Genomic DNA, 23,344 nt, shown 5'->3' on the forward strand with positions numbered 1-23,344 from the left:
ATCGAAAATGGAGAAGGGATGGGTAGGGGCATCGAAAATGGGGAAGGGAAAAGGGCACCAGACATGGATAAAGGAAGGGGGAATGGGTGAAGGGGTGTTTAGGGCGGGGGAATGGGTGGAGGGGTGTCGTTTAGGGGAGGGGGGAAGGCTGGGGAGGTTGATCGGCGGCGAGGTTGGGGAGGGGGAGGGGCGGCAGCGAGGGTGGGTACGAGGTGGGGGCTGGCAGGGAGAGGATGACAGGGGGGCTAGCCGCCTTGGTGGTGGGTTCTTTTTTTTTTTTTAATTTAAACTTTGTTTTTTAATTACTAAGGTTTTTTAAAAAAATAAAATTGACCAATGTCATTGTGACACGTGCACGAGTAACCTGTTTTACAGGTTACAAACCGGTTTTGTTTCATTTTTGGCAAATATATGTGAAAGGTGGTGTTATTCAGGAATAATCAAAAGGTGGTGCTATTATGGGAAGACCGCCCAAAGGTGGTGTTATTTTTGACAAATTTTTCTAAAATTTTTGGAAAAGTAAGAGAGAAATATAAATAAAGGACCACTAGATATAATGTGAGGGAAAGAAATATTATAACATGATGGTGGGGTCAAAAGAAAGAGGGAGGAATAATATACGTGTATAATGTGAAATTGTGAATGAGACTTCTAAATTTAGTAATGGGGTATTTAAATAAAGGAAAATGTTATGCATAGCCCTTAGGGCTACATATAAGCATTAAATTTTCATTTGAAAATCGTAAAAAGTTAAAAAATCATAAAATTATAAACACTAATTATAGTGATTTACGCGTGTTTTTATCATGAATTCCAAAATTTATATAATTTCCAAGAGTGTATTTTATACTTATATATAGCCCTTAGAACTATATGTATCATTACCTTTAAATAAAAAAAGGTCGTTTTGAAAAGTGGGACACTTAAAAAAGCGAAGGGGACATTAATTTGAGAATGTATTCTCAAATCACACATTGACCGGGATAATTAATGTTTATTTTAATTAATAATTCCATTTTTAGTGATCTTATCCAAGGTCCGTGTGTGGGTGTTTGTTAGCTTTATATTGTTTTTTTTTTTTTTTTTGACAAAAGATACTATTAAAAAAAAGCAGAATTACAACCTAATACTAACTAAAACAAGAACACTTAACAACCTACGCACACTAAGCACCACTACAGGAAGATCTTGCAAAGAGGTCTTGCAACAAACCAATAACTGCGCAGTCGAGATGGACTAAAAGCGCAGATCACTAATATTGAAGAGAACCCGAGCTGGCACTGAAAGCGAAGGGAACTCGAGATGAAAACTGAAGAGAGATGGAAGAACCCGAAGAATGCACCCTGTTGCTGAGGAACGTACCTGTGACACCATTCCACTCCTAGGGAACGAAAAACATAACTACCTCCTAGGAGTCCGGGAACAAAACCTATAGAGTCAGATACCTCAATGACTCTATGAGAAACCGTGCATCCAAATGCAGGTTCCCCTCTTGCAGTTCTACCAACGGAGAATGCAAGAAAATGGAGGACTTTGCTTAACCCAAGCATTAAAGATGGGTAGCCTCCTTCAAGATATTATTTAACAGTGATGAATGACCTTGTCATCACCCAAACTAACCAAGGGATGATAGCAATTGATTGAATGCCCTTATCATCCCACAAGCGAGCAACAAGACCTGCAAACCAAACTCCTCCCTTAAAACCACCCTCCTCCTGCAAATGCCATATGCAGGGAAAACTATCAAACCGCGCAAATAACTTTTCCCCCTGGTGAACTATTTTAACTACCAGGGGAATACCTTTACACCCCTACAAGACTACTATTAGGACCACCCACTTAACGTAAAAGGGTTTACTTAATCTTACAACCCTCATAACCCACCAACAAGGCTCCAAAGACCATGACAACACTTCGATAACTTCCACAACTTGAACTAGTCTATTATACTCTAACTCAAGACTAAGCAGAGAAAGAGAATTATTAAGCAACAACAACCCAAGCAATAAAACATACAACTTATACAAAATCATCATAACTAAACTAAAACAAAGCTAATAACAATTAAAAGAAACAAGCATACAAAAAGGTGAAAGAACAGAGGAGAAGGCCTAGAAAACCTGAAAAACCTCAAAGGCAGCAACCCCACCCTACACCACGACCAAACGTCCACGGCGACACAAGAACCCCTCACTGAACCGAACCTTGGATATGCGAGGAAACCCTAACCTTAACTTTACCTTTACCGTCGGGAATTAATTAACGAAATTCCTTTCGACGGTGGTGTTAAAGCTAGCCTTTGGTTCTTGATCTGTAGAAGCAAGCCGCAAAACACTCGATGGTGAACCACTTACACACAACCACGACCGAAGAGGACCCCCGAATTCACACCAACTGACCCAAAATGAAAGAGACAGCAGGGTAGGGCTCGCCGACAACGGCTAGGCGGACTGGGCCAGTCGCCGGCGAGCAGGGGATGAGAAATAGAAGGGCGGTGGACGATAAGATTGGGGGTTAGAGAGAGGAAGGGTCGAGAGCTTTTTTCAAGAACTAGCTTTATATTGTTAGTTGAACAAAAATTGTTTAGTTTGATAGACATTGCCACATGCCTACATACATCTATATGCTACACCAAAAAAATGGATATATGAGGTAGATTGTAGATAGTAGAACAAGTTAAAAAAATGGCTACTATAGTTGATTAGATACCACAACGACAATTATACTATGCCTATTCATACATGCCGATAAATTTTTTTCTGAAATGATGAATGTTGATGAGAAATTTTCTTATTGATGATTACAGAAATAAAGGGCAGATAAATGTAATAATTGATGAAAAATATGATAGTGTGTGTTAAGGTTATGATGATTGATGGATTTGCAAGAGTATAAGTGTATAACACAAGGGGAAAATGTGTCTTGCAAGGCCCAATTGATTGATACTCCGTATTAATTGTTTTATAAAAAGCCCATTTATGTGAAGGTATCATCAAGCCCATTAAGAGTAAGCTCGTCGTCTATTTTCTATTACTTTTAACTTCAAACAACTCAAGAATGAAATTAGTAATTGGATTCCGGCGATTTACCGTTTTACCAAATATCTTATTTCCTCATTTCTTTTTATTTCACCTATTTCTTTTATCACGCTTATTAATGTAAAATTTTAATAAAAATTATAAAAGTTATATATTATGATAGTATTTATTGAGATATTAAAAATACCCTACATGAATATGACATGTTATTCACAAAAGACCGTCAAAGGAGAGATGATGAATAGTGTAAAAGTAAAAACGGGTCAAGTAAAAAAAAACAGAGAAAGTATTACTTATCAAATAAGAAAAAATATGTTCAAATTAAAAAAAAGAAAAAAAAACCAAAAAAAAACGAAATGTAACACTTATTAAAACACGGTTGTGTTTGGTAAGTGTAACACTTATTAAAACAGGAAGAGGGTATTGCTATACACTCCCTTGTTTATCTTTTAAGTGCTATATTTTGATCGACACGTAATTTTAGGTTATTTAATTAACTTATAATAAAATAAGAGGTACTAGTGGCAGTAGTGGGTAATTGGAGTATTAAAGGGTAACTTTAACTATTTTTTATTATAATTTTAACCCCTTAAAAGATAACTTTTAATTTGTCGTTTGTTTGAATTTTATTTTAACGCGTTATTTCTTATAAATTCATGATTACATACAATAAAAGCTAATATGGTCAATCTAATACAATATAATTACCTTAGTTTCCGGATAAATTTAGCTATTTTTATGGTAATTTTAACCTCTTAAAGGCTAACTTTTAATTTATCGTTGGTTTGAATTTTATTTAAATGCGTTATTTCTTATATATTCATGACTACATATAATAAAGGCTAATATGATCAATCTAATACAATATACTTACCACCGGTTTTTTTATTTGACACGTATTCCTTTTTAGGAAGTTTTTTTTTAGTTGACACTTTCTTTTTTGGTTAAGTTTTATACCTTGCATTTACCAGCTACCCTACTTGCTTTATCATTCTCTCTCACTCTCTCTTCTCTCCTTAATCTGTGTGCCTAAATTGAACGCGTCAACTAAATAAAAATGGACGAAGTAAGTTTTTTTGTAAGATAAAATTTAGGATTTTTTAGAAAATAACACCACAAAAAAGTCATAATTTGGATTATAACACCAAACAAATAAAAAAAAAACATTTATTATAACACCATAAAAAAAAAAACCAAAAAATTATTTTCACCACCATTTTATGGATTCTTGGATGGAATCCGTTAAGTGGGGTCCACGTTGCCACATGTCACTATATTATTGGTTAAAAAAATGAAAATTCTAAAAAAAAAAATCCCAAATTTAACTTTAGACACCCTATCCCCGCCACCGGTCAACCCTTCCCTGTCGAAATTTCATTATTTCTGATTCCGACACACCCCCATCAGAACATAAATTATGGACCCATTTAGGGTCGAATTTGACCACCCACGCACTAAACCTGCCTATTTCAAACGTTACTGGCCGTTTTGATGGTGGTTAGGGTTTTGCGAGTTGCGAAATCTGGAGGTCTAAATGGGGTAGCTGGTGGATCGAATTCGTCGGGGCTGATTGTGGAGGCTGGTGCACGGTTGAATTCGGTGGTTCAAATGGGATGGGTGCAATTTGGTTGTGTGTGTGGAGTGCGGAGGTGGTTGTGTGGGCTGGTTTGGTTGTTTTATTTTGTTGGAGCTGTGAGGCTAGGCGGGACTGAGGTAGTTTCAGGGAGAGGAAATGATGGAGTCGCTGGTTTCGACGAGAGCTCATGTGGTTGGTGGTTCCGGTGGTGGGGATGGGTTGGATTAGGATTTAGGTTTTTTTTTTCTTTTTTTAAAAAAAAAAATTAATTTTGATGATTTTTTTTAAAACAAATTGTTGAGTGACACGTGTCCACAGTGAGCCCCACTAGTGGATTCCTTTTAAGAATCCATTGAAAATAGGATAGTACACCAGGGTGCACCACATGGTGTACCCAAAAGGCAGAAAGAACATACTAATGTTTGATAGAGAACATATCGTATTTGACAAAGAACATACCTATATATATATATATATGTGTGTGTGTGTGTGTGTGTGTATGTGTGTGTGTGTGATAATATGTTCCTTTATTATTATGTTCTTAACATATGTTGATTAAACATGTTTTTTTTGTTTGAATGATACAAAGTATGTTCATTGAATTTGACTCGTATGTTTGAGGTAATGAGTGCGCACATGTCAAATTCTTATTTATTTATTTATTTTTAAAATTATATATCATATATTTTTTAATTATTTATATAATATCTCCCCAAAAAACTATTTTTTGGGAAATATTATCTTTGGTAAAGATTTTTCGTTAATGTGTAATTTTTCATGAAATTTTAATAAATTTTTTATCACGTTCTTTTTGTAATGTCTTCATGTTCCTTAGTAATGTATGCTATTTGTCAAACATAAAACATGTTCTTTTACAAACACCTGAATGTTTTTCTATCTTTTTTTTATTTAACCGAGTGCACCATGCGCATGGTGCACCCTGGTACATAGTTCATGCATTAAGAATCCATTAGATGGTGCCATGGTGGTGAAATCAGATTTTTAGATTTTTTTTGTGGTGTTATAATAAAAGTTTGAGATTTTGTGGTGTTATAGAATCCATTTTTTGTAAAATTTGTGGTGTTATTTTCTAATATTTCCTAAAATTTATTATTAGAAAAATACATTTAAGATAACTTTAATCCGTCTTACAATAAATTAGCTTACACCCGCTTTTTTTTGGAGAATTTATGAATAAATTAAATTAACTTAATAAAAGTAAGTTTAGATTGGAAAAACTTAATTCAGATTAGATCCGATTAAAAAATAATTTCTGTTTAGATTAGATAAGTAAAAATAAGTTTAACAAAATATAGGCTATGTTCATTTAAGTCGGTATGATTTTCTAAGGTGAAGCTAATTAATTGATATGTATAAAAAAAATAATCAGATCAGTCAAGTCTTATTAGTTTAATTTACGTTTATTTATTATTGAATAGTTTTATTTATGTAATTTTAATAATTATGAAATTTCTATATTTGAAAAATAACTAAAGCCATGTTGTTCTCTTCACCTTTTTTTTTTAATAAAGATTGATTCATGCATAAATAAAAAAATCATACATTCTTTCAAATAGAATCAAATAAAAATATCCTATTAGCAAATCGTACATTCTTTATACCCCTCTTTCATATCGATGTGATTAGCCTTCTTCATCGAGGGGGTCTATCGATCTATTGTAGTTGTGAAGAAAATTTTCGTTTGATTCATTTAAGTGTATGTAATAGAAGGATTAACCTCTTTTTCAATCCTGCACAAATTTTTACCCATAAAACAACTTGCTTGTACCATAATAAACTCATAAAACAATAACAAAACTAAAACAAAGCCCATCCACCATAGGGGTGCTTAATACACTCAAACCCATTATAGTGGTACTTAGAACCTTCAAAGAGTGTAGTTTTATTGTATTTAATAACAAAAACATAAAGAAACTGAAGGAAAAGGGTCAGAGAAAATTGACTATTTCTAGCCTATGAAAACCATGTTCTCTTCCCCTTGAAAAATTAATATTCAGTAAAAATAAATTAAGTTCAGTTAAAATAATTCTAGTTCAATAACACTTAATAATTTCAAAGAAAAATTATAACAAGAAACTTTAAAAATAGTTTCAATCTAATAGATTAGTTTTAGTTCACTAAAAATAATTGAAGTCCAACAAAAATAATTTTAGTTATGTAAATATAATTTTAGTTCAGCTAAAATAAGGTAAAAAAAATAAAATAAAAAATACATGGCCTAATATGATTCTGATGATATCTTATTTGATAATTTTTTTTTATCTTATGATGTAGTGTACAAATTAGATTAGAGATTGGTCAAATATAAAAGGAAAAATTGAAAAGAATAATCCCACCTTTCGCCCATCTGCTCAAAATATTTCCACCTTTTTGAATTCCAGAAATAATCCCACTTTGTAACCCCATCTTCTCAAAATAAAAATAAATAAATAAATAAATAAAATAAAAAGAGAGAGGGTGAAAGATATACCAAGCGCACACGAGAACCTCCCCCCAAGCTAAATTAGACAATGTCCTCATTGTCTTAAAGGGAAGCTAGTAGTCAAGGTGACTACTCCCCATCATCACCACATCAATGTCACCAAAGCCTCAAGGATTGCAACACATCTCTTTGGAACAAAATTGGGCAAGAAAGAAACAAAGTGTTAGTGGGAAAAAGTTCAAATTTGAGTCATGTGTACTCTTTTGTTCATAAATTTTGATATATAAATGATAATTTAGTGATTCTAATTGCATTAGAAATTAGACTTAAAGATCTTTCCAACGATAGGTCACACGTAAGATTTTGTTAAGAAATGCAAAAGTTATGGCCTATCAAAGTTGACAAATTTTGCTGACGCTAAGCGCGCCCGATCGGGCAAGCTCTGCCCGATCGAATACGAATGCAGTTCCAGGGTGAATGAAGTCTTCTCTAGCTAAAAATATGCACACAAACAAACTCCCACAAGCATTAGTCACACTCTCCTTAACTCTATAAAAGAAAAAAATAAAATAAAATAAAACACACACACAAAAATAAGAAAAAAAAACTAAACTAAAAAGCAAAAAAGGTAAGGGTTGCCTCCCGCAAAGCGCTAGTTTATCAAGGTCCCGCTCGACCATACTCCTTCTTTCAATCGGAAGAATTCAACGCCTTGAGTAACTTATCAAACGCTCCTGCAAACATTTAATTAAACACTATATAGGGCTTAATTGCAAGCACATTAATCCCTACAAAGAAAAGGTTAGGAGCACATAAAGAGAACTCAAGGTAGAAGGAAAAATCAAAAGAGAGAGATGAAAATACATCACAACCTTCTATTTCCTCCGTTAAAAATTTAGAATTAATAGAACGAACATGGAGGTAGTCATTGTCTTTATCATCCAATAATGATTTAAAAATTTTACCCTTACGAATAACCTCATCATCAACAAAGGTATTTTCAACCACCGTTTCTACAACTAATGATTTTTCAATCACCGATTCGTCAACCAATGATTTTTCAACCACAAATAATTCTATAACCGATGGTTCTTCATCCTCAATAACATTCGTATTATTATAGTGTCCATAGACTTTTTCATCAAGAGACTTCCAATAACTTTCATTAGCAACTAATCGTTTCCGAATATGATCATATGTATATGGAAAGACTCTAAAATCATCAGGAGCACGCACGAAAAACTCACTATAAGTGCATTCAGGATTTTCATGACAAAGACGATATTGACAAAGACAGTATTCAGGTGCTGCATAAAAATCATATAATTCTTGTAGTGGCGTAAGCATGGAGATTTTCAACTCATAAATATTAAAAAAAACAATAATAAAAAAAATAATCTAGACTTTAATAATAATTAGAAATAAAAATAAAACCGTTCCCCGGCAACGATGCCAAATTTTGACAGGCTAAAGTCGTATCACCTAATCAAAAGTAATTCCTAAATCCTTTAACTAATGCAGATAAGGAAGTAGGGTCGAATCCACAGGGAAACAAGTCTTTTTATTCCTAATTAATTCAAGCAATCTAAATTATCAAGTAGCAAATTGTTGTGATTAAAAGACTATACTACGAAGAATATGAGTAGAGAGAATAAAATAGGAGAAATCAAATATTAAAAGGCCTATGGCATAGGTTCACCAATAAATAACATTCCAGGGTAAAACATAATAATCAAACATCAATGCATCAATTAATCAGATTATAAAGGGCTTTCACTACGTATTGCAATCACATAATTAATCTACCGGTATTAAATCTCATCTCTCGAATCTCGACTTAACCATTTATAAATTAACATGCCTATTGAAACTAGACCTAAACATCAATTCTCATCTCTCGAATCTCGAATCAATACTGTCAAACTTATGCATAAAAGATCAGGCCTAATCTAGTCACAGAGCATTAAACCAATCAATAGGAAATTAATCTAGCATTGATAATTAACAACATAAATTACCCCTTCATATTATCTATGGATCCCCATAAACCCTAGAAAGAAAACTACTCACACACAATTAAATCTAAACTAATCAAAGCAATAAAATAAGACATGATCAAATAAAAAAAAAAACCAGAGATTAAGATAAAAGGAATCGTTACCAAAGTAATCTGGAATTAAGAGTAGAGTTAAGAACAAAGTATTAGAGAGAGAAAATAATCTAAAAGCTAAGTAGAGAGAGAAAATCTAAGAGAAGAATTAAGAAAGAGTAAAAGAAGATACTAAACTCGCTTAACGGAAAAGTATTTATATTAAGCAAGAATCCTAAACTAAAACAAACTTAAACGGCGATTAAACCGCCTAATAATAACACGCGCCCGATCGGGCGCGCCTGTTTCCTCTCAGGTATGTCTCTTGCGCCTGGCCGGGCGTGAGTTCGGGCGCCAGCTTTGCTTCCCCCCCCGACTGCCCGGCCGGGCGCGCCTTCGGGCGGGAGCTCTTTTGGCCAGGCGACACTCTGGGGCCACTCTTTGGACTTCGATTGGGCTCCAATTCTTCGGGCCAATCCTGATTTCCTCTTCGGATCTTGAATACTCGGTCCAAATGCCCCAGTATCACATATACCGAGCCCTTAATCACCGGTTCGATGGCTCTAACCGGCCCTGGGCTATGAAGGATGGTCGCGCATCTCCAATGCTCGTAGATACTCCATAAAATCCCGGGAAAATGCTCCAAAAGTGCAAATCCCTAGAAAAGTCAACCAAATCTACGAAAACACTGAAAAACACCAATTAGTAATAAAAGTGGCTCTAAAGAGCCAAAAACAATACTAATTATGACCAAGGGACGGGGGTAAAATACTATATAGAATGAACATATTAGCGGTTTGACGGTGGTACCCTTCTCAATTTTGTTAAAAAAAAACTATCATCTAGAAAAAACTACCATCTGAAAAGAAAAAAAAAAAAATCTTCCATCTGAAAAAAAAAAGAGAAATGAACGTGATATATTTACACACGAATTTTTGTGTGTCGCTTAGCTTGTCATTATAAAGTACAAACCTTTTATTATTATTATATTATTATTATTATTATTATTTAGAGAAAAAAACTGTTCCATTTGTCATTAACGAGCTTAGGTTCTTTATAAAGTGGGATCCTCCATTTATTATATGCACCACAAATATGAACATCTCCGACCTCATATATAATTCTTGTTCAAATAGTAAAAGTCATCTAGTCAAGACACGTGCGAATACTATTACTCATAATACATTATTATTCAAGTTGTTCAAATTCAGTCGTTTCCACGATCATAAGAGCTCTTAAACGGACCCCATTAACTGAATTGAAAGACTTGTATAAAGTTGTTTCAAAATTATAAAAATAAAAAGTTTATAATTGAAATTGTGAATATATGCTATATCATCAAGACATTCAAGATCGAAGAATCATGGTCATAGACGCCTTTCATTTACCTTTTAATTCTTGCTTTACTATTTTTATAATAATGTATTTCACAAAAAAAAAAAAAAAAAAAAAAGCTATGACGAAAGTCCACTTCAATATATTGTCATAAACAGTCTTCAATTTCAATTAATTGAATGAGAATGATATGTCATTGGCAGCTAATGAAGTACTTTTCCATTCTTTATTAATCACCGTTCTTAATATATTGCCCTAGTTGACTTTTCACGGTCTTCAAAACGTATTTTAAAACGGTTTTATCTCCATTTTTATAAGTGCAAATATTATAAAAACTAAATAGCAATAAAATATACTTCCTCCATTCTTTTTTATTGCACCATGAGGGATTTCACGCTTGCCAATGCCTTTTTTTTTGAGTAGTGCCAATGCATTACTTTAGCTGTTAATATCTTTAATTATACTTTTGTAAAAATTAAAAAAATTTGATATTTGAAAAGAAGATTTCAAGACGAATCTAACTAGATACACATGACTATATTTTTCCTAATGGATAAATCACAAATGATGGTCAAAGAAGATTAAGTGAATAGTGTAAAAGTCTTAATGGTGCAATAAAATAAAAATGGAGGAAGTACAATGAAACAAATCGAACAAGATTTCACATGATTTTATTATTATTATTTTTAATAGATTCAAAGTATTTTGTGGTCAAATATTTTATAATTTGACCCATATTTTTACAATGGGAGAAATATTTAGAGATACATGAAATACTTGTCAATGCTTAATTTGTACTGCAAATATATTTAATTACTAAAGTAAATTGAGTATATAAGATAGACATGATATTTATCACTAAGGCCCTGTTCTCTTCACCTTAATTTTGCTTAACTGAAATTATTTTTACTGAAATGAAATTATTTTTGCTGAACTTAAATTATTTTTATTGAACTTAAATTAAGTTTACTGAACTGAAATTATTTTTGCTGAACTGAAATTATTTTTACTGATTTTTTATTATAATTCTTCTTTAAGAAAACTAAATTTTACTGAACTGAACTTATTTTTACTGAACTGAAATTACTTTTACTTAATATTATTTTTTTAAAGCTGAATAGAACATGGCCTAAGGCAAGAAAGCTTAGCTTATATACAATGCGTGGTTGCTACACCCAAGTGTACCATGCACATGGTACACCTAAATTTTGAATTTCAAATTTTAAATTTTACAATTTTAGTTTCATTTTTTAAATTTTACAATTTTAATTTCATTTTCAAAATGTTATTATCCAAAATACTATATTTAGTTCCCTTTATTTTAAAAAATAAATAAATATTTTTTTAATATTTTTTCACCAATTTTTTTAAAAAATTTAATTATAATATTTATTTTAATGATTGTTCTGTGTACTTTTTATGAGGCTCTTTATATGACTATATAATGTTCTTTATAAAAAAAAAATTATTCTTTAAAATTATTTCACCGAAAAATAACTTAAGATTTCGTTTTTAAATTTCAAAATTTAAATTTTAAAATTTCGTTTTCAAAATTTTAGTTTTCAATTTTTTTTTTATTTCGTTCATATTTTTCACCTTTAATATATATAGTTACAATATTCATTTTAGGGTTGGTATGTATAAATTTTTTGTGATATTCTATATGTGATTTAATAATGTTCTCTATTAGAAACATGATGTACTTTATAGTTGTTTGTAATGTACAATTATTTTGTAAAAGTATATCTTTTTCCTTATGTCCACAATTATATCATAAAATGATTTTTATTAGATTTTTTGATAGTTTATTTTAATTGTCCATGTTTTTTATTGTAATTGCAATGTACTTTTATCGTCACATAATGTTCATTGCTTATTGTGAAATGTTATTTGAATTTTGTTTTTGGATCGTTGTAAGTATATATATATATAAGTTATGTTCATTACATACTATTATCATGTTCTTTAATAATATTACGGATGTTCTTTAGATCTGAAAAACAATCATCAATAGAGGAGATCTCAAAAGAATATTGTCATCAACCTTCACGATCCCAATTTTTAAAAACTATATACATAGTTAGTGATTATTAATATTAAAAAAATATATACAAAATTAATAAATGATATATTATTTAAAAATACAGAATAAATCAAAGAACATCGAACCAAAGAACATAAAGGATAAAAATAAAGAACATTCATATAATTGTTCAATAACTATAATGACGAACATAAGTACAATTTATAAAGAACTTCATCTTCAACATTTGACAAAATATAAAGAACATCATCTTCAACCTTTGACAAAATAAAAGAACAGCATCTTCAACCTTTGTCATATGGATCTCAAATTCATAAATATCAAAATTGAAAAAAAAAACGACGATATTTAACAATAATCGTGTAAAATAATCACGAAATATAATCAACCTAATAAGCAATAACCTGAAATTAAAATCATAACAAATAAAATCAAATTACCTTCTCCGATCCATCGATTACAATGTTGTCATAATTTGCTATGTATTTTTTTCTCTACAAAACTCTTTATAAACTTTATTCTCTCTTAATTCAAAATTGAAATATGGTGAAATTTAATTTTAAAAGTTATGTAAAAATGGAGAATATCACGTTGAATCCCATGAATTGTGGAAGAGATTGATTTTTTTTTTTTTTTTTTAAAATAACAAACTGACAACTTGCAAATGATATGTTAAAAACGCATCAATTAACACTAGGTGTACCATGAGCATGGTACACCCTGGTGTACTATACAATTTTCACTTATATATGACTTTTTTTTTCCCAAACAAAAGCTTTGTAATTAAATGTCATTTAGATTTTTGCGAAGTTATGAATTTGTTTGGTTCTAAAACCAAGTGAATTTTAAGGATAGATAAAGTCACAATCTTGGAGATTAATCACCATTCACCACCATATATTCCTCACCCAAAAATCAATTTTAATTCGGTAGACTTTATTTGTTGGACCTTTGGAGTGTGGGAATAGTAAGGGAAATCCATTCAAAAATAATTTATTATTACTAATAGGATTTAAAAATATAATGTCCAAATCATAAGGCGAGCATCCTAATACTTACACAATCACACCAAAATACAACTAACTATACATACCTTTAGCAATATTACGATTTAAGAATTTGTTTTCATCTATATTTCCGAACTCATTATTTTTTTATTAATCATATTTGTTAGAATTTATATTATTGGGCTTCAATTCAACCATCAATTTAAACTTTTGGTTGATAAAGTCCTTTAACATGGTATCAAGAACCAACGTGACACAAAGGTCATAGGTTCGAATCTCATCCACCCCCACCTTCAAGTGAAATTTTAAGCGTAGGGTATGAGAAGGGCCCATGTTGCATCAATCTGACCATAATATTAAAATCAAGGCAAATTGAAAATTTTAATTTTTTCACTTATCAATAGTATTATAACGGATACAAGAAAGAACAAATATTAAATGTTAAATTAACAAGAAAAATAGACACAGATTTACGTGGTTCACCAACAATGTGTTGGCTACGTCTATGGGCAAGTGAGAGTAATACTTTTATTGATATTGGAGAAAACAAATTACAGATTCAAAATAGATTTGATCACAGAAAATAGATTGATTGTCTCTCAAATTTCTAATGTTATCTCTTTTAGAACTTACAGATGAGAAATACATAAAAGTCTTTTAGATTTTTGAATAATCACTCAAATTATGATTAATGCATGTACATGGCTAGGAAATAACCTAGGGATATTTATAATAACCCATAGACTAGAACAATTTAAGGGAACAAAGTCCACGAACAAAGTATCCAAATCGGCCAATGTTGAGGCATGGAAAGCATGAATGTGCCTCACTTCCAAAAAACAGCAGAACTCAAAATCCGTTGAGGCACGGACATGCTTTGTCGGAACATCGTCTAGGCACGGACGTGCCTGGACGAATACATGTGAAGCTCGATGAGACACTGATGTGCCTGGTCAGTTTTCAATACTTTTTTGTCGAGTCATATCCTTGCATCCCCAAGGCATGAACATGTCTTGCCCCACTTCTTCCTAGTTCCTGACTCCTCGCTCCCGACTCAAGGATATCGATTCAAGGCATATTCCTTACAAATACAATAAGTATATCTTTAACTATGTATAACAATAATTACAATATTATTTTTTGGATTAAACACTTAAAAGTGTTTTTCATATACTACCTCCATTTCATATTATTTGCAACGATTTGATATAAAGTAGAGAGAAAATAATATGAAACAGAGGTAGTATTTAAAAAGAATTACAAGATTATATTTTTCATATACATAGATCTAAACCATGCACATGAAACCAAATTTAAACTTATTAAAATCACACCAATTCAAGACACTTTAATACTTTATAGTAAGTGAAAAGATTAAGTTCTACTTAAATTACATGAAATGATTTGAATTATCCCGTTATTCAATTCAATGATAACTTTCTACACATGTACTTCCACTAATTAACATGCATAAAGATAAGCCATGATCTTCTACCCCGCCATCTTAATAGTGATGGAAGAAAAGTCCAATGTAAGACTAAATTAAATTATATGATGTCCACTTTAATTACTAGTCAAATCAAATGCTTTAGATTTTTATAATGCACTATTATCAATTCTATTTATATATATATCTAAGAAAATAACATCCTAAAAATTTCTCTACTTTCTAATTTCCAAACACCATATCTTAGTTACCATTCAATTTCACTAATTAAAAACTCCAAAATCTCAAAATTATAACACCCAAAATTCATCATCCAAAACTATAACCAACATAAAAAAATGCCACAAACAGAGCTACCCTTGAATGAAAATGATTCCCAAGACATGGTTTTATACCAAGTTCTTAATGAAGCCAATAATACCATGAACAACTTGTACCAACAACAATATCATCCTCAAAACATTGCGAAACGAAATATGACATCTTCTACTCCTACAACTACAATTAGTGGTGGTATAGCCAAGAGGCACTATAGAGGTGTAAGGCGACGGCCTTGGGGCAAATACGCGGCTGAAATCCGTGACTCGACAAGAAATGGTGCTCGGCTTTGGCTTGGGACGTTTGTTACAGCCGAGGAGGCGGCGTTGGCCTATGATCGAGCTGCGTTTAAGATGAGGGGTGCTAAGGCCTTGCTTAATTTTCCTGCTCATATAGGAAAATCAGTTTCAGGGGATTTTGTTGGGTTGATTAACAGCTATCACCCTAGTAATTTTGTTGCTAGTACCTCTAATAGTTCTTCACAACAAGTTTGAAATAATTGACATTGAATTTATATTATCCTTTTTTGTTGGACATGTATACACATGTATTGTATGTCTACAAACATGTTGCAATTAAAGATTTTAATTTTGTAGAAAAGACTTCTTATTTCATTAGCTATATAGAAATTTATTTTGATCCATGTTTAATTACTAATTGATTGTTCTAGTGTTCTACATAGCTACTTCTACCTTAGCATGTATGGTGATTAATTATAATGTTGTAGCTATGTTGATCTCATATGCTTATTTTTAAAGACAAGGGCACTCTCTTCTTCTTAAAAATGGTTTCATGACTAATTATTTGAGCAAGGTTGATCAAGTCCAATCATACATGTAAATATAAGGTGAAATTGGAGTCGCTTCACTCCACTAAGTCAAGTTCAAATAAGTTCATTGAAAAGAGCTGGTTATTACTATCTATCTTAGTTAGAAAATAGTTCTAACAAAATTTAGTTGATCAAAATTTTCAAGGTAATAGTTTCGTGATTAATTTACTCATAGAATTATGTACTCCTATATAGTAAAGTATGTAGAGTGTGTTGCTCCTTTTTGTAATTTGCAATGTTTTATGAACCACTTAGAATAGTAAAAGCATGCATTTAATGTCGTTGACTCATCAGAAATAAGTGTGAATATTTTTTTTTAGGGTGCTTACAAGGGTTATTATTGTGAATATTGTTTGAAGGCAATGAGGGCCTATCGAGTATAAAATTCCATAATTTGATAATTGTTAAAAAGGGATAAGAGCATATGGTTTAACAAAGTTGCATGTGCATGGAAAAGGGTGGTGTATAAGAAGACATGAAGAAAGAATAAAAAAATTTAATGGAAAAAAAATAATGAAATTTTTTAACATAGCTCTGATACCATGATGAATTGTGTTAATACACCTCGCTCTAACATCGTGGATTCATGCAAGAAATATACTCCCTCCAGTTTCAATTATCTGCAACAAAGACAACTTTTACGGACTCCTAGGCAAAACTTTTAGGAAAGTTTAATGACAAGTTAAGGTGTTTAATTAAGTTGGAAAAAATGAGGGAAATAGGAGAGAGAAAGTGGTGCATGTGACTTAATTTTGCATGTGGGTACATTTGAGTGGGAAAAAGGAGAGAAAAGGTGGTCCCCTTTGTGTATAATTAAGATAAGTTAAACAAATTTAAAACAAAAAAGTAAGGGTAATGATGACTTATTACACTATAAATTTTACTAAACATAGAAATAAAAACATTTGTTGCAGATAATATGTAGCACCCAATTATGACAAATGTTGCAGATAATTGAATGCGGAGGGAGTATATTGGACTTCAGCGGTGTAACAAAAGGCAAAGACGCACTTTAAACTAGTCTACAAGATGTTTCTCATGATTTATTATATACTTCCCTTTTTTTAGTTGCAACACTTCTATTTTCATGCTTGCTGATGCATGTTTTCAATCGTTAATATCTTTAATTACAAACATGTACTTGTAAAAAATATAAAAATTTGATATTAAAATTGTACAAATCGAGACAAGTCTAACAAGATTCCACGTGACTATATTTTTACTTAAGTAAAACCGTCAATGTTAATCAAAGTGAAATACATGAATAATGTAAAACTGTTGCAACTAAAAAAAAAAAAAAAAAAAAACAACAACAGAGGAATGATAATATTATGAGCCATGAATTGAAACTTTGACCTTATACATGGACCATTCCTTGAAGACGATTCAATGCTAAATTCTACCCATCAATTGGGTGTTGATGGATCAAAATGGAGAGATCCTTCTTGCTCCACGGTTAGTCCATTGAAGTGTGACTCAAAATGAGTGGACTTATTATAAAATTACTAATGACAATCAATAATTTACCAACATATTACACACATAACAATTTCATATATTACATGATGAGGTATAAAAACATATTACATTATTGATAAGCGTATATAACAATAATAGGCAAACGTTACATAAAATGGATTGAGACACACAAAACATATGAAAACAATACATAAATCTCATATATGTACAATATATAGACAAATAAACACACAATCATAATGTTGAAGAAAGTAAATATTCCAATATATCATTCCCAAGATCTTCCAACTCAAGTACATCATGTTGAGAATCAAGTAAATTATCCATGCTAAATCTTGATCTTTTAAAAGATGGCTGTTGAATCATCAACTCATCAACATAATCACTTTGTCGAAGCTCCCAATCTCTTGCTTCTCTTTTCCAAGGATTATTACAATGACTATTATTCTTGTCATATTGACTTCCAACCACGGCTTTAGTGACCGCCTCAAGGGGGAAGTTAAGAGAAGCCTTACCCGCCCCTCTTATTCTTAAGGCCGCCTTATCATAAGCCAAAGCTGCTTCTTCCGCGGTATTAAATGTTCCTAGCCAAACTCGACCTCCTTTCTTCGTTGAGTCTCTTATCTCAGCCGCGTACTTTCCCCAAGGCCTTCTTCTTACTCCTCTATAATGTCTAACTGGTATGGTTTTATTAGTCTTCTCCATGTTTTCCTTTGAATTGTTACTCGTCTCACTTTTCTTGTCCTCCACGTAACAAGTTTCCCTAGGGTTTTTTGTACTAGAACCGACGATTTTATCAAGTAATTCTTCCCATGTCTCGGAACCCATTGACACCCATCTTCCTAGGCTTGGTAGCCTTTTAAGCGCGTTTGAAGGTCCATCATTTTCCTCTTCTAAAGAAGGTATTCCGATCCAATCTTGAAAAATTCTCGGTGTATTATTCCATGCTTCTTGTGAATTTGTTACACCGATGTAGTTGGCCCAAATGCTCTCTAGGATAGCTGCCTCGGGTGGTTTGTGCTCTTCTTTCTTAATATTCATTTGTCAATGGCTAAACAAATAAATTGATCATTATCATGTTATGTTATGCAAAAGTTTTATATCAAAAGAGACGTGTAATAGTTTTGGTATGTTATACTTGTAATTTAAAAAGCACAGCTCATCTATTGCTTAATCCTAGTATTTTTCTTATATGAATTTGAACAAATACGATGCTTCTGTTGTAATAATTTCCTTTACCTGAATTTAAGGATGATTTTTAGTGTTTGAAGTGTTTTTTAATACACTTGTTTTGGTAGCAATTTCATGTAGTATGTACTTCTAATTATTTTTTCATAAAGTAATCAACTAATCATGCGTTGATTACATTAATTAATAGTTGAGACAAAAATTCTAAGACAAATAAGTTAGAAATTAACGGCTATTGCGTAACTAGTTACCAAGATCAAGCCTAATGATTGCAAAATTTCACACCATTTATTTCAGCTTATATTCTATCTATGAATAGTTGTGTGCAAAATTTCACACCATATAAATGTAGCATATCATTTATATTTGCAGAAATTACCACATCTATCTAATGGAAATTTCAGGCATTGTATATTGTCAACTTGATATGGATAGATCACCCAATTAAATAGAGAGACATCACACGTCATACCATGATTATATTTATAACTTTCGAAAGTTTGGCCTATATTTTAAATAGAAATCATGATAATAACCTAATAAGACGTGATTATATATTGAAATTTTTTATTCATTTTTTTTAATTATGGTTATGATTACGGATTTACGGATATATACTTTATGGTCAATTTTACTATGTTTTTTCTTAGCAATACTGGTTTATATATGCAACATTAAACAATAAAAGTAAAATAAGAAATTGTTTTTTATTTCATGGTAGCAATGTTTTGGTACAAAATATATATACAAAACTAAGCAATATAAATAATCATGGTTGTTTATATATTGAAAAAAGAAATCATTATTAATAATGGCATAGAAATCTCTTAAGATGTATTCAATGAAATATATTTATATTGGAAAAGATAAACACAAATACAATTGTCAAATCCCCTTAACCTGTTCTTTAAGTTACCCATTTGTCAAAGGATATCAAATGCGTGCTTCTGAAAAAGACGAAGGGGTGAACGACTGAAAGGTTTTGTTGAGTATACCGATTGTTAAAACTTTATTTTTTAAATTTTATTTTTTTAAAAAAATGATTAATTAATTAATTAAATCAAATTTAAGACATTTTCAACGAACTAAACAACTAATGTCATCTCTGATTAATAATAATATGATGAGTAAATTAGAAGATTTATTTGGGTAGTCATCACACGTTAGAAGTTTCTCAAAGAACATAGACAAAGATTACCATAATAATTATGTCTTGCATTGAAAAACTCGATGTCTATAATTCAACTGTTTCCATTAATTTTTCTTGATAGTATGTTGTGACAAATTGATGAATAAGGAAGGATTTGTGGTTATATCCACATGTGTTAGGATCATAGGATAGTTCACATTTGTAAGGTTAATAGTTTCGACCAACAATTTTTTTTTTTTCTTTTTTTTTTGAAGAAAAAAAAACCCTTCTTTTAATGGCAAATATATATACACACCACATTATTACACATATATAAGTAATTTTGATTTGTCAATTTGATTCTTTATTTATCTTTCGAATTTGCTAGATAGCTCGTGTGCTCTATGACTCTATCAATACATAAAGATATACGTTCAATTCAAATATGATACCTTATTATCTATGATACAAAAATATAATGTCGAATCTTTATAAAATAATTTTTAATTATACATATAATATATTTTTTCTATACAAAAAAACCCCTTTCTTGTAACAAAAGTTCATTTGTGCAAGGTGATATCTATTTAAAAGTAATTTAATTTATTTTTTGGGTGGCAGCAATTTTAGCCGCCAATTTTCAGGATGTTCTCAAGTAAATTAATCAGAGTCTAAAAACCTCCTTAAAAATGGGAGAAAGAAGAGATAAACAATCCCAAGTTGAAAAGTATGGTGTGCCTTAAAGAGACATTATTTAATCCCCTAAAAATTAGCGAGAAAATCATACACTATATATCAATGCTATGATTAAGTGTGAACGTTGTATGCTTAGTAAGAGAGAAACATTATGTGTAACAGCTGCATTGATTAGCATATACATTGTATACCCACTAGTACTGATATACAAGAAACTGTGTGTTTGTACATTGTACGAGTATTGTATTTTTAATTAGGTGATCAAGTACAAATTTACTCGAGTTGTCAAAAAAAAAAAAAAAAAAAAGAGTACTAATTTACTCTTGTCACCTGTCAACCCTTATCAAGTTCAATTGTCAATACCGCTTTTTTTTTTTTTTTTTTTTTTTTTTATAAATTATTTATTTATTTATATATATTTTTAATAAAAATTCAGTTAATGAGGCATCAATGTGTTACATAAGAAGATTATTAATAACGAGTTAAGCATACTATTGGGACCTAAAGTTTCACAATTTTTATTGTTTGGGACCTCTTTTTTAATTTTACATGGTTTGGGACCTCTATCCAAACTTCTGTTACTTTAACCAAAGGTAAACTCAAGGTATAATTAACTATTCATAAAAGGAGAATTAATTCAACATCCTTGAAAAAAAGTTTTTTACATTAAACAAAAACAATACTGCCACAAATCCACAATACTAGGCAATAATATACTCCCGTTTTTTCCTGCTTTAATATGCAAAAACAGTACAACACCTACAACAATTGAAGCAATTTTTTACAAAAATTGGGAATACTTTGACAGGATTAATATAGTGGAATGCTAAAATTCACTTGAATTGTACTCTATATACATTATTTTTCATCTTTAAATCAATTTATTTAGATTAATTCATCAATTACGTAAATATATCAAGGCCTTACCATTGAACCGTATTACATTATCAAAAATTTGTAGATTACAAACATTAACATTGATATTTACCAAGCAAAAATAATTTATATCTTACCTCCCTAATTTCGTTTTCTGTAATTCAATATCAAAACTCTTAAATTAATCCCTTTAAGTCAAAAACCACTAAAAAGGAAATCAGTTCATATGCTTTTTGAAATAAAAACACAAAGAGAAGTAGTATACCTGTAGAATTGCTTATTGCTAGTAAGAGATAAATATTTTTAACGGTAGATGAAAGATGAATAATGAAAAACTTTAGAAGAGAAGTTTAATAGATGTTCAAATCCCACGAAAGAATTGCACATACAAAGTATTATTTTTGGCCATTTGGGGTTTTAACTCATGTGGACCCATTATTTTTAACTCATGTGGGTTATTTTAACCTAATTTGGACGGAAGTTTGGATAGAGGTCCCAAACCATGTAAAATTAAAAAAGAGGTCCCAAACGATAAAAATTGTGAAACTTTAGGTCCTAATAGTATGCTTAACTCTATTAATAACCATTAGATGAGACTACTGAGTGCATCTTTAATCTCATCACAAATCATCTGTACGTTTCAAATTAACGAAACTTTTTATAATTTCTAAAATATTTTACAATTTTTAAAGGTTGTTTTGCATAGTTATAACCAGCAATTGACAATCAATTTTATCAAACATCCCTATAAACAATTAATAGTCAAACAACCAACGCATACATCCAATTAAACAAACTTCCTAAATTCGTCACTATCAGGTACAACAAATAATATATGGCGACGAGGATTATGGAGTGGAGGGACGGTTTGTTCCTCCCTTCCATCTCCCTCATGATTGACCTAGTCTCGTTCCTCACCCCACTATTCCTATGATAGGAGAGGCACCCTTCCTATCTTACCGTGTAAAAAAAGGGTAAATTAATAATAATATATGGGCATATGGCGATTATGTTCTATTTGGAGTTTATCTGCACACTTTAATTTTTTACATTGGTAATGATTTTTGCTTGCGATAGTTATTATACGGTAAAATCTTTACTTCTGTGCTTTTGACCAGGAAACTATGAAGTGTCAAGTGTGATAATTATACTCTTTACCAAGCCATTTTTGAACTAGGGCAAGCGAGGCACACCCGCCCTAAGTTCACAGATAGAGGCCCAATCTTTCTTTTATGGTTTATATGTCAAAAATGTACTGAAACCAATATATAGGCCCAATATAGGTTCATGGGTCGCGTTAAGATATACTCTCCTTCAGTCCTTCTCAAAGGGGTTTGCTGACTTGTAGATTCAAATAATTTCTCTAAACTTATAATTAATTCACATATTCTATCATGTCTCTTCATATGAGAGTTATTTGAGCTTGAATATAGATGTAGCATAAGCCTCTTTACAACCTAGCGCGAAATATTAGAAAACCAACTCAATCAAAAGTTTAATCTGATGAATGAAGCCTATGATCGATTTTAAGAACTCAACTATAATGATATGAATGAATTAAGAACTCAACTCTGGACAATATGGATATGAATCTCATACTTTAATTTGCTATATCTGTTTGATTTGAAATTGGAATGAATTTATACTTAGTCAAGGTTTGTATCTAGGCCTTCTAGGGTCCGTGAAAATATAATCTTTACCATGGCACATTGGTACCGTCATTTCCAGTAGTAACAGTTTCTTTGGAAACCATAATTTAAAGAAAGTATTACTCCGTACCTATATTATTCTATTTAGCTAAACACCATGTATGCTAAAATGTCTTAAAAAAAAAAAAAAAAAAATTCTCC

General features: G+C 31.2%; 2 protein-coding genes across 2 annotated transcripts; one reads left to right on the plus strand and one right to left on the minus strand.

The window, feature by feature from the left end:
• The first annotated feature begins 15,080 nt into the window (after positions 1-15,080).
• Positions 15,081-17,141, plus strand: LOC110693709 (pathogenesis-related genes transcriptional activator PTI5-like). Its single transcript, XM_021870881.1, has one exon. It carries the CDS (start codon positions 15,318-15,320, stop codon positions 15,789-15,791), a length of 474 nt encoding a protein of 157 aa, XP_021726573.1. The 5' UTR covers positions 15,081-15,317; the 3' UTR covers positions 15,792-17,141.
• Positions 17,142-17,705: 564 nt separating this feature from the next.
• Positions 17,706-18,932, minus strand: LOC110693708 (ethylene-responsive transcription factor ERF091-like). Its single transcript, XM_021870880.1, has one exon. It carries the CDS (start codon positions 18,644-18,646, stop codon positions 17,840-17,842), a length of 807 nt encoding a protein of 268 aa, XP_021726572.1. The 5' UTR covers positions 18,647-18,932; the 3' UTR covers positions 17,706-17,839.
• Positions 18,933-23,344: the final 4,412 nt, after the last annotated feature.

This window comes from Chenopodium quinoa, unplaced genomic scaffold (assembly GCF_001683475.1).
Source record: "Chenopodium quinoa cultivar QQ74 unplaced genomic scaffold, ASM168347v1, whole genome shotgun sequence".
In the NCBI taxonomy this organism is placed as follows: Eukaryota; Viridiplantae; Streptophyta; class Magnoliopsida; order Caryophyllales; family Amaranthaceae; genus Chenopodium; species Chenopodium quinoa.

What these genes read in the sequence shown, in the direction of transcription:
- LOC110693709 (XM_021870881.1), top strand. Translation starts at nt 15,318, where the DNA reads ATGCCACAAACAGAGCTACCCTTGAATGAAAATGATTCCCAAGACATG.
- LOC110693708 (XM_021870880.1), bottom strand. Translation starts at nt 18,646, where the DNA reads ATGAATATTAAGAAAGAAGAGCACAAACCACCCGAGGCAGCTATCCTA.